Below are 13,518 nucleotides of genomic sequence, written 5' to 3' on the forward strand. Positions count from 1 at the left end.
ACATTTTATCTGTATCAAAATGTTCACATTATTCATGTTTAAACAGAAGATGATGTATTGTCCATTCCTTTCCAATTACTCCTTTACAGTATTGCTTTTAAGAGACTTTTGCTGTATGTTGTGGAATTAATCTGTGCTCACATCCCGCTTCCCTAGAAAATGTTTCACTGAAGGAAGCAGTAATAAAAATTTACTTGGTTACATGCCTTAGGTACAGACTTTTCAAGCCTAAGAGATGGTCTACAATCATTTTGCTTTGTTCCAAACCATGCAATTAAAAGCATTGTACAAATGCTGATGTGGGACGTTTATTTTCAAGAAATAAGCACTCATAACTGAGTTGACTATTGAGAATACCAGTGACCTGACGTTTGCAAAAGATGAAAAATTAAAATGGCCAGAAGTGCTTATGCCCAACATGAGCAAAGGACAAAGTAAGAAAAAAAGGCAATTGTGAAGAAAATAGAAATGAAAGACAATCAAACACAATAAGATGAGAAATTAGTAAGAAAAGATAAAGAGAATTATGGTCAAACATGACTCTATGGTTAGCGTCCCAGATTTTGAAACCAAGTGAGAACTGTTTACTTCCCGTTACTGTAAAAAACAAACAAACAAAAAACAACAAAAAAAAACTATTAAAATCTCACTTTGCAGTTTGTATCCAGTGTTTATAAGGGTGACTGTCAAATCTCACTATTTTCTAAAACAAAAGTGGTATCCACGTGTCGATGGTTAGTCCTGTTGACTAAATGCTAGTGTATCTATTAGTTCGGAGTTAGAGAAAACGAGCGCAGATAGCACTTGAGTAGCTTCACACCTGTATCTAAAAGCAAATAAGAGAGTTTTAAGACACAAAAAAAAATGTCAAAGCAGAATAGAGGAAAGTCGGTGAAAAGAAAGAAAATTCAGAACACTTTCGTGAGTGCAGAGAAATATATATGTAACAAGCCAACTGAAAGTTGCGTAAAATATTCATTACAAAGGATGAGGTAGCTGCAGAAGTAACAGACGGAAGATAATGTCAGAAAAAATGGCAAAGAGTTAAAGTAGCAAAGCAACTCTGCTTGTCATCCAAGAAGGCCAAAGTGGCCATAAGAAATGGCTCAGAATAGTAAAAAACTAAATTTTTGAGTTGGAGGAGCATCCATCAATAACTGAATGCGTCATGTTTGTCATCTTGATTTGTGTACTTTGTATTACCTATTGCAAAATTTTGTTCTTTTGTTGCATTTCAATTACAATTGAAGTTAGAATTAGTATTAACATATCAGATTAAAAAGTAACAGTTATGTGGTACAGACACTTGGTTTGTAATCAGCAGAAATACGTGTTCTATAGTAGTAATATTTAATGTGTTCTGTATATGATGCCATGTTGTGTTTCATCACAAAATTTATTATGAATAAATTTTTCAGGTGATTTGTTCGATTCCTGGAACGCAGTTCATCAGATGGCAAGTGAAGAGCAAACTTCTGTAAGGTACTTTAATGAGTATAATTTATAGTAAACAGCGACAAGAGGTAAGGTGTCATAAATATACTTTAGAAACGATGCCAATTTTTCTCACATTCCCATATATTTTGGCACAAGCTTCCCCTATAAACCCAATATTTTTAGTTCAGTTTGACTGACTGTTTGTTTTAGGAAAGCCACGTTGAACTCTCTGCTATTTCCATTGTAGAGAATATTACTCAATATTTTGGCTTTGTAAGACAGTAAACTGACCATTGTACCATCGAGGTGTCTGAAGTCGGAAGTTGTATAGACGCCCCAATATTTTTATCATAAGTTACTGAATATGACAAATAGCTCGACTATTCTAAACGTTTTATTTCTTAAATAATATGTATTATTTGTTTTACATTTACGTAAAAATAAGTCAATTTTACAAAAACTTTTCAGGAAAAATATAAATTTAAATGACGAAAGTGATTTGTTCTTTTAATTTTCACCCTACAATATCTTTAAGTTTCATCATTTTTATTTTGTTACTTTTTTTCTGTTCAATTATTTTGTTTCTCTTTATATTTTAAAAGACTGATCAGCAACCATACATTTGTTGAACCTCTTCTCTAACTTTTATAAAAGGCGGGTTTGATATCTTCAGAGAATAAAAGTTTATCCAATCTGCATAAAATCCAACGCCTCTTAGTGGCACAGCAGTATGTATGCGGACTTATACTGCTAAAAACCGAGTTTCGATACCCATGATAGGCAAAACACAGATAACCTGTGTAGCTTTGTGCTTAACTACAAATAACAACGACAATATAAAACCCTGTGTATCATATCACGTCATGACGCTTGTTTTTCGAAATAGGAGGAGTAATTAAAACCAAAATGCATTTATCCAGATCAAATAGTTCGACAGCTGTCTACTTTTTACGATTTTAATGCCAGTGGTGCCATGAAACCTTATAAGTGTACTAAGTGTTGGTATAATAAGACTAGAGTAAAGGCGTAGTTTGGGATCACCTAGATGGCAATTGTGGAATTGTTGCGAGTGTATAAAATTTATCATGATAGTACAAATATCGATTCAGTTTTAAACTTATATCGTTTCTGAATTAAGCTATTTTCCGTTGTATCACCGACATTATTCATATAAAAAATACAAATCTCTTTAATCAATAGAGTCTTTGAATAAATAAATATTTTTCAAGTTTTGTTGTCTATAAATTTCATTTTACACTTTCAGTACGCAGATCAATAACAATACTTTTGTTTAAGCACCACGATACATAAAAATCATTGCTAGAACGTAGTGTTACTAAAACTCACCTGATTTTCTATATGTCAGAAATTGTTAATCTCAACTTGTTTTTACCAATATTTACCCTATGAATACTCCACGAGTTAATTTCACGAATGATTTTAATTTTCATTGACTCACAAAAGAATTTACCGATGTTTGACTGCCTCGACTTCATTTTACTATTTCTTTATTGGTCAAGCCTGATTTTGCAAAATTTATTTATTTAAGCTAGCTATGAACTGTGGGATTAGAGTGGAGTCGGGGTGGTACTATTTGCCCTGCCATTTGTGACGGGCTATACGATAGTTTTAAATTACAATGAAGTATTAATAATTGTTTGTTAATTTACTTTGACACACACACACACACACACATATGTATAAATAAAAAGCGTTTGTTTGTTGTTAAGCGCAAAGCTACATCATGTGTTATCTTTGCTTTGCCCACCACGGCATCGAAAGCCGATATTTAGTGTTATGAACTCGCATACCTGCCACCAAACCACTGGGAACCGAGAGTAAGTGATTTGTATTTCAAAATATTTGGCATGAAAGCAAGAAACAAGACGATATTCTGCTGAAACTATATTATTTTTCCATGTTGTGTTTTGTTCCCACTTTTTTCAGTATGCATCCTCGTTTATTCTTTTTCATGTATGGCCTATATATATATGGATCGTACCTAAACGCCCACTTCCATGTAAAGAAATGGTGCTTTATTGCTTTTCCAGCTGAAAAATACTTTTAAGAAGACTTAACTTTATTATTTACTGTCTCGTCTCTGTTACAAGAATTAAGATTCTAGACTGGCTGGAGAAAATAAGATTGCTAAAATAAATGTTAAAGGCCTCTTTCACCCATGTTACTTTTAGTAAGTGACGGATATTAGAACGATGTTTTCTACTATAACTTTATAGTTTTGGACACCCAATTCAATTTATCTATTCTTTAACTTTCAATTTTCATCTCTTAAAGCTAACCAGAGGAACTATTGTGAGATATGATGTCAGGCCATCTAAAACAGGTCCAAATTGTCATAAATCATTCGTAATTGTTAAACTATTGGCTATAAGTAACGACATGTACTAGCTACAGATGGCAGCATATATAGCCGGAAATATACTTGTATACTTTTTATTGATCTTACTTCAGGCGAAGACAGGTTTTGATAATAATCCGTACGTAGAAAGCACTTATGCCAAGAAGTTTATTAGGATCCACCTTTCGTTTCTCTTTAATAATATAATCAATTTATACGAGATTGTTTGGGAACGTTACCTTATATGCAACATATATTCTGCCAAAATGTTATTCATGGATAAGATGCGATGTTTCTAGATGAGTGTGAACGTAAAAAGAACGTTATGATGTTGAAGATTTTACACGATGTGCTAGAGAATTGCACAATTTTAATCCACAAAAAATACATTGTAGAAAACGGTACACAAAATAAGATAGAGAAAGAAAATTAACGAATAAATAAATATAATCGAATTAATTGATGGAAAGAAACTGAAAGAAGAGAAAGCTTCTTTAAGAGACAAAAGTACAAAATTGCAGAAAAAAATGCTCATTGAAAGTTACAATTTTACGTTTCATACACAGAGTATAAGAAAATTCAGAAACAGTTGTTACAGTAGTTCTATAGCTCTACCACTCGTAATAAGAAACTTGGGAAAAAAAACGTCTCCCCTTTGCACGTTACACTTGCAGAAGTAGCTTCCCATCTAGAAAACGTAGTTGCATCATGTTATGCTAGACACAGGTCGAAAAAATAATAACACCTGCCAATATATATAACAAAGTTTTGGTATTTTTCGTATAATAAATGTTTATTTTAAAATAAAGTGGTATCTTAAACTTATGGTTTGTACGTGATACAATGGTAATTTTGCAAAAAAAGTCTTTTTAAAAATAAATATTTATGTTTACATATTTAAAGCAAACTTTTCAACTTGTGTTAGTTTATTTTATAATACATACATATATAAAGAGAGAATCTACAGTCAGGGCTAAAACGTTATCATTTTTTGTAACAACTAAGGTCATTATTATTAAGATGACTACTTAGCGTTGACAAACTGTGAAATGCATGATATAGTAAATACCTACTTATAAAATGTGTATGAGACAGGTTCCATAGACATCACAAACGATTTATTAAAACAACAAACAATTTTGTCAGACATCTGTAGAAAGATGTGTAGTTTAATATCTTACTTGTCACACCAAAACCTTGCCAAAATATACATTGTAACAAAATACAGTGTCTAATTATAATAAATAGTATCTGTAACTTTATGAAGTTCATTTCAAACATTTTTACTTGATTAGTTCTTCTTGAACCCTAATAACCTCCGCAAGACGACGTGGCATGCTGTCAATAAGGTTATTGATGTCATTTATCATGATTTCATCCTTACTTGCTACTAGAAGGTGCTGCGACTCAGTTATAGTAGTTGGTTTATGGTCAAGATTAATAGTTTATCGGCTCAGTTTTGCCCAACAGTTCTCAGTAGGATTACAATCTGGAAACTTTACTGGCCATGGCCATCTTGTAAAGTCCTTCTGGTCGAAATAATCTTGTACTGTATGCGCACTGCAGGTATTATCATTGTCATCTCGGTACACACAGTTATTGTTAAACTTTGCCTTAGCATATGGCACAAAATTCGTCCCCATGTGATGCCTGTAGAAAAAGCCACTGTCGTTTATCTGGAGAATATGAGTTTTTCCACCATGAAGAATAGCTGCCCAAGCATGTACTACATTACCTCCTGCGTGCTCCCTGTGTGAAAAACGACCTTCCCTCATCTGTTGTCTAGGCAAACGACGAACTCGAATTCTACTATGAGCTTTAACAGGACAGAAACAGGGTTCTGACATATCGCTAGTGTCATAACTGTAAATCGGCTGTCTTGCCCAATTAACACGGTGAAGGCTGTGAGTTTCGGCTAATATCGGTTTCCAGACAGCTTTGTTTAGTCAATTTCCTATTCACGATTTTTCTGGATAACATAGAATGAATGTGTTGCAAGACGTTTTTTGATCTGAACGTATTACACTGTCAAAACATCATCGTCACGGGTAGTATTTCTTCGGCGTCTTCCAATAGACTTTCTTGGAACAATGTTTCCTATAATCCCATGACGTTTCAGGATTTGGGATACACTGCACTGAGCATGCCTTAATGTTCTAATAATGTTTTTTTGTTTCATACTATTTTTGAACAGTGAAATAATTTGATGCCCTATAACGTCTGGCACGCGACGAGGCATGATTTTAAATCAAATGCAGAGAAATTGTTTGAACTAAGTGTTTCGAAAAAAGATTATCCTGAAAGAACACCTTTTATACAAAACATATTTTTATGTGTGTTTTAACAAACAAATGTCCAAAACAACTTATAAAACCCAGAATAACATTTCATACACATTCGTCCGAGCATACGCTGCTTTGTCTGTTATTATTCGGACATTTACTCATTAACTACGCCATCTATGAAGACAATAACATCAGTATAAAACAGTATGAAACTATTTTGGCCAAGTCTGTACATAAAAAAAAATGTCCCCGCTGAGACAGCGGTAAGTCTTCGGATTAACAACGCTAAAATCAGGGGTCCAATTCCCCTCTGTAGACACATTAGATAGCCCGATGTGACTCTGCTATAAGAAAAATGCACTGTAGAAAAATAGAATAATTATGAGTAAAAAACTAAAACAAATCAATGAAGTTAAATAATTACACTGTGTAACAAATTTTTTTACTTTTTCATGTTCCTGGGCAGAAAGTGTTATTTCCCAATTGGAAAAGACCTATTTTTCTCTTCAAACTTTGCTTTGTGACCTGGGAGCGTATAACGAAAACATGATGGGAGACTATATTTGGGGGCTGATACGTGAAAGTGATTTACATTACAGTCGAAAATATCGAAAAACGACTCGCTGTTAAACATTTTTGTTCATTTTTGTATAACTTTCATATAAATTGTTTGTTTGTTTTTGAATTTCGCACAAAGCTACATCAGGGCTATTTGCACTAGCCGTCCATAATTTAGTAGTGCAAGACTAGAGGGAAGGCAGCTAGTCACCATCACCCACCGCCAACTCTTGGGCTACTCTTATAGCGACGAATAGTGGAATTGACCGTTACATTACAATGCCTCCACAGCTGAAAGGGCCAGCATGTTTGGTGCGACGTGGATTCGAAGCCGCAACCCTCAGATTAAGAGTCGAACGCCATAACCCACCTGGTCATAATGGACCTTTTGTGTAAATACATGTAAATTTTGATTCATATGTTGGTTTATTCAAACCTTATGGTCCCCCGTTGGTACAGCTGTAAGTCTACGGATTTACAACGCTAAGATAAGGCGTTCGATTCCAGTGGACTCCTCAGATAGCCCGATGCAGCTTTACTATAAGAAAAACACACACACAAACACACAGTCAGACCTTACGTAAATGAAAATGTGCAAATTTGCCTGTTTTTACATAGAAAATAGGTTAATTTCTAAATTTCGTAATCCAGGTCATAAAAGCAAAGTTTGAAGGGAATAATTGCCATTTTCTTTATTTTTAAGCAATTAAGAAATAACACATACTATCCAGGAACAAAATTTGTGTTACATAGTGTTATTAAGAAAATGTAAAGCAACAATTATTATAACCTGTTTAATTTACATTTTTTGTGTATATTTTGCTGTTAATTAACATTAGTTTTGTCAGTGATCCGTTTAAATCAGCATGTTTTTTCGTCAGGATAAAGAAACTGTTAGAGTAGATTTAAACGAATAAAGGTTTTCAAAATATATTTTACTTGGCAATTATTAACGACGCTTCAAACGTTTACTATTTATTCATCAGAATAATATTTTGATGATGCATGTAAGGATTTTAGTGTAGATTGTGTCCTTCTGGGGTGTGAGATTTCTGCAATAAGTGTAAACATTTTTACAGCACGTATGGCCTGAGAAGATACTATACAATTTGTTTCATAAAAACTGGTTGGTAGAGTTAAAAGTGTTTTTTTTTATTGAGACAACTGAAAATGTAAACATAGAACTTATTTTATATTGATTGCAATCAAAGTAGTGCTAGAGCGGTTTTTATCTAGTTTCATTTCCAATTTCGCCCAGATTGGCCATGAACACAACTGTAAGCCATATTTCTCAGCACGTGTTTACTGATGCCTCGTAATGAAAAAGAAAGAACAGAAGTGAGAGGAATAAAAGCAACATCTGCAGTCTACGTGATAATTTCCCTCAAATTGTAGGCCAATTGGCTATTAATAATTCTCCTATTTCGGCATTTAAACATTGTCTCTCATCGCCTATCCTAATTAATATTTCTGATATTATACGAAAGGCCTCTTTGGCAGTGATATATGGGAGAAAGCGATAGATCCGAAAGATTATTTTTAAACCCTTCTGATTTCAGTCCAAAATGGACAATTTTCGAAAAAAATTAGAGTTTACGTGATTTTTGTTATAAATTTTAGGTTTATTGGTTTGTAAAAGTGGAATTGCATTAAAGCTCTTAACCGTAATCGAGTAGTTATAATAATCCAAACTATTTCAAGCTTTTCCAGTAAATTTTGTTCATTTTGTACAAAGCTGCTTGTTTGCTTGTCAAAAATGGCGGATGTATAAAAAGCCTTAATATACAAAAGTAAAGACTGATATAAATATAGTAAAAGGTAGATTAATCATAGTATAAAATATCGCATAGCTCGAGAGCTTATTAGTGAAGTTACCATGATAACTGAAGGAGGAAGATTGGTCTACCCTCCGAAAATGTTCAGGTCATCGATTTGTTTATTTGTTTTGAATTTTGCGCAAAACTACATTAGGGCTATCTGCGCTAGTCGTCCCTAATTTAGCAGCGTAAGACTAGAAGGAAGGCAGCTAGTCATCACCACCTACAGCCAACTCTTGGGCTGCTCTTTTATCAACGAATAGTGAGATTGACCGTCACTTTGTAACGCCCCACGGGTGAAAGAGCGAGCGTATTTGGTGTGACGAAGACTAGCACCCACGACTCTCAGATAAAGAAACCATCTGGCCATGCTTGGGCCCCATGTCATCGGTTTGTTATGTTTGATTTATTTGTATCATGAATCTAGGATTAAACACAACTTTATTGTCACTAATCCTTATTAGTTGTAACACAAAGAAAAGACAAGAGCTTATGGTAATTTTGTCTAACACGTATTTCAACGGGCTGAGAAATTTGTTCTCAAGACTGGTGTTATTTGATAGCTTTAGTCATGAGTAGTTTAATTTTAGAGTGTCTTCATCATATACTGTATTGTGCAAAACTGTTACGATAAGAGACTATTTTACAATTCTATCATTTTTTGGGACTAATTCTTCCATTCTATGTAACATAAATTTCAATACTATAGTAATACATCACTGATCCCTCTTGACAGTTGGATGAGCCAGTGTGAGAATACTTTTCATTCTTTAGAATTTTCATATACTTGTACCAAGGATATGTCATAAGGATTCGGTTTGAATGAACATACTGATCACATTTAGAGTCTGAAATAACTGTCATGGCACCCATATTGTGTCTTAACGATATAGAAAGAAGCTAGCATATGATACCAGTATGTGCTAAAAGAAACCAATTTAATAGAACTACACAAATAAACCTTAATAAAACAAGGCTTTAACACTATATATTAAGTTTTGTTGCCATGTCACGGCTCAAAAAAGTGTAAAGAACTTTCAGTAGAGTAGAGACGTCGCATAAGAGCTTTAGATGACGCTGGTTGGACTCCTATAAATTGTTATAAACTTAAAATGCTCCCCCAAACGCTGTCATTGTAACTCTGAAAACAGGAAAGGAAAAACACTTAAATTCAATGGTTCTGATATTAAGCGTGTTCGTTTATACAGCTTTCGGAACAGAAAGAAGACCGTCACTGGTCCCAAACATGAGATGAACGACAAAATAGCAAAAAGGTGTCCAGATATACAGTATCAAGAAGATTTAATGATAATGGGCTATTCAGTGATGTAGCACATAAAAAATTATTTACTTTGATCTATAGATATTGTCAAGGAACTTAAATTTGCTAAATGTAGAAAACCTGGACTATTGATGATTGGAAAAGGGTGTTGTGGTTGATGAGTCCAAATTGGAAATATTTGGTTCGAAGCTTAAGTTGTATGTCCGGGAAATGAAAGGTGAAAGATGCTTACCTTAATACATAGTATCTACCATGAAGCATGGAGGAGGCACTGTGGTGGTTTGGGATTGTTTTTGTGCTGAGATAACAGGAGATATTTGCGAAATAGATATAATAATGGACCAGGGCAAGTACCATCAGATACAGATCCGTCATGGTATGCTGAGTGGTTTGTATATTATTGGTAAAGAACTCTACTACTACTGAGAAGGTAATTGTTTAATTTGAATTTCGCGCAAATGTACTCGAGGACTATCTGCGCTAGCTGTCCGTAATTTAGCAGTGTAAGACTAGAGGGAAGGCAGCTAGTCATCACCCCCCACCGCCAACTCTTAGGCTACTCTTTTATCAACGAATAGTGGGATTGACCGTCACATTTTAACGTACGTGTAGTGTGAAAGAGACTCGTGCCCACGACCCTCGGATTATGAGCCGAGCGCCACCTGGCCATGCTGGGCCAAAAGGTAATGAATTCAAACGCTCATACAACCTAATTACTTAGCTAAGAAAGAAGCTGCCGATCTCAAATAGACTTTTTAAGAGTATATTAGAGACATTTGAAGTAAAACCCCAAAGAACAATTCCTGCGAAATATTTGCCAAAAGGTTATTTATTATTAAACTCATTTTCGAAACATCAGCGCTAATGAATCCATTTTAAACATTATTTTTATAGCTTTGTTGTCTAGTTTCCACGTTTTCTTAATGTAATGAGTCATTGCAACGATTGTAAACATATAGAGAGGTTGAAGCTTTCAATGAAGTCAACTATTACAATTAAAAGAACACAAGCGTGTTTATGTTTCTCTTACAACAAAACCACATAAGGCCATCTGTTGTGTCTACCGATCGAAATCGAATCCCTGATTTTATTATCGTAAATCCAACAGGGAACGAACATAAAGCAATAATTACTATAAAACATTAGCACCAATTCCAAAAGTACTATATATGTATCCGTTGGTAAGCAACATTCTACAGGATAGTGTCAGTTTTTGTTTTACTTATGTAAGTAAAAATGGTTAAATTTGTAATATAGTAATTTAGGTCAAACAGATTGTAGAAACGTAAATATACCAATTTATTTCATACAAGCTGTTGTGCCTGTCTTTTGTCCTGGGTGGGTATTGTAACAAATAAAACAAAAATCCCAAGTTTCACCCAATTTATTTACAGCGTGACATATTATTACCTCACAAAACAGTTTGCAAAATTTTTAAAAATTCAATATTTATATATTTAAAACATGATATACATTGTGCGATGGTCAGGGTAACGTTGTAAGAAGAGGTAGCGAGAAATGTAGTAGTGGTTGGTTACACGCTTTCAATACCTAGATTTTAATATCTTTCCACCGTGTTTCATATGATTAATTAATTGACGTTCATTGGCCGCTAGAGTGTATGTTGAAAGGACCGAAGTTGAAGGGTCACGGCTCAAATTAGGAAGTGAGTATAACTCATGAAATAGCTTTTGGTGATTTGTCGTAGAAGCTTTAACTGAGTTTACGTAGTATTCCAATAGCGGTGCTACTTTTTCATTTCATTCCTTCTCGTGGCGTCATCTATGAATGTACTTGACATTAATTTACGTCAAAGATATAAAGTGCTAAATAACAGCAATAATGTGGTAGAGGGGGTTGTAAACCACCATAAAATGTCCCTTGTTCCAAGCTATCATATAATAAATTTTAGTTGAGATTCACCCAGGAACGTAGGAATTGTTAGATAATGGACAGACTTACAGATTTCTGTGCCTTGTATATGTACATATAGTTAAATTATTAAGAGTACAATATGTAGTTGTTACTGTAGAAATATATGTACATATATGCATTTTTATTTCGTCTAGTAATTGTTACTGTGAGGTTAATAATTTTTATGTATCTTTTAAGTGTATTATTTTTATTATAAGCTTTAAGTTTTCAGGGTTTTAGTTAAGTGTAGGCATTGGTTATGGTCTATTGTCTAATAGTCTTGGCAAAAATGCACAAAACTACATTAGTTGTCGCACACCCTGATAATCTTCTCAAGACCTAAATGATAAAAACTTAATTTTATGAAACATTGTAACTGAAGGAGTTTCAGTTCGCCTCTTTTCAGAATTTTGAAATGAAAGCAGCATTTTTGCATCAACTGTTACCTTATCCATCAGATTGGAAGGATATGTCCAGTAATGCTGTGCTTTTGAGGTGTAAAGTCTGTGCAATATATGAAGCATTAGTTAGAAGTTTGGACAGTACATGAGAATAAAATATGTAACACGTTCAATTGAATCTAGTACAGTAAAATAATGTGTGTTACTAGGCGCATTAATGTGCACAATTAACAAGTACTTGTTCAGATATACACATCTCATGGTAGGTCTGTATTTATAAAAAAAAATTCCAGGACACTTGGACTTAATTACAGTTTTCCTCATCGAAATTTTGTGGCACACGCGCGTGCGTGCGCGCGCGTTAGAAAAGGCACAAACACGACGTGCTTTATATTGCTTCATTACTGTTTCGTTTTCCAGATGAGGGAGACAGGAACTGCTAGATGATAGAATAGAGGAGATCAGTATTCAGTTTTATTGGTTTAAGAAACCGTGAAACTGTGTTGATTGTTAGTTTTATTGGTGTAAAAGAGTGTAGTTCTGTAGACTAGTAGTTTTATTGGTGTAAGAGACCGTGAAGCTGTGTGGGTAGGTAGTTTTATTGGTGCAAGAGACAGTGGCGTTCTGTGGACTGACAATTTTATTGGTGTAAGAGACTGTAGAGCTGTGTGGACTGATAGTTTTATTGGTGTAAGAGACTGTAGAGCTGTGTGACCTAGTAGGTTTATTAATGTAGTATGGTTACTCATGTCCTTTTCGTAATAACCTCGTTCTTCATTTTTATCTTGTTGAAAGATACTTTAGGTACTCTTTTTTTTGTTTTCGTCTCGTCAGGTGAAGGGAAGTTCAATATTTAAGAGGTATTAAAAAGTAATAAAAATATGAAGTTTCCGACAAACTGTTTCTTCCAGTTCCGAACTTCCTTCACACCAGAAACATAGAGATATCTTCCGTTACTAAATGTCAAGTGAAGAGTGCACTGTGGGGGAATGACGTAGCTCGCGTGTCTGTGTGTGTGTGTGTGCTATTGATTCAGCACAAACAGACGAGACTTCTCCATCCGTGTGAGGCGGACGTTGGGAACATCCAGCTTCACTACACCTGGTAAGCAGGTATTCTACTGTGCTGGGAATCGGTGCTCAGAATACAAGCGTTCAAGACTGGATGTTAACGAAGCAGCTTAGACTAGACTGTATATCTTTCTGTAGAAGAGAGAGAACTCTTCCATAACCGTTGTTTACTCTACTGTGTATTTCCACTCCTATAATGAACCTTCTACACCTTTATATAAATTGAGACAAGTATAAGGTATTTCTTCAAAGAGCTTAGCAGCCCGGGATAAAATACTATTAAAACAATAGGATAATGTTTGAAACTTCCTTACGAAAATGTTCACGCTTTGAAAGAAACCTTTCAAACAATAGAATTGAGAAACGAGTCAGTTAAGTATTCCTTGTACTTAGTT

At 34.4% G+C, this 13,518-nt stretch overlaps 1 protein-coding gene across 4 annotated transcripts in view; it reads left to right on the top strand.

The window, feature by feature from the left end:
• Positions 1-13,518, top strand: part of LOC143249274 (uncharacterized) — a 78,144-nt gene that overhangs the window by 62,727 nt on the left and 1,899 nt on the right. Inside the window, exons 4-5 of one of the 4 annotated variants that reach the window (XM_076498828.1) lie at positions 1,419-1,482; positions 12,965-13,513. In XM_076498828.1, coding sequence (XP_076354943.1) covers positions 1,419-1,482; positions 12,965-13,013 — 113 coding nt within the window. In that variant the 3' untranslated portion in view covers positions 13,014-13,513. Of the gene's footprint in view, positions 1-1,418; positions 1,721-12,964; positions 13,514-13,518 lie in introns of those variants that run through there. The other 3 variants (XM_076498830.1, XM_076498832.1, XM_076498829.1) reach the window with 3 other exon arrangements.

This window comes from Tachypleus tridentatus, chromosome 4, assembly GCF_004210375.1.
Source record: "Tachypleus tridentatus isolate NWPU-2018 chromosome 4, ASM421037v1, whole genome shotgun sequence".
Lineage (NCBI taxonomy): Eukaryota > Metazoa > Arthropoda > Merostomata > Xiphosura > Limulidae > Tachypleus > Tachypleus tridentatus.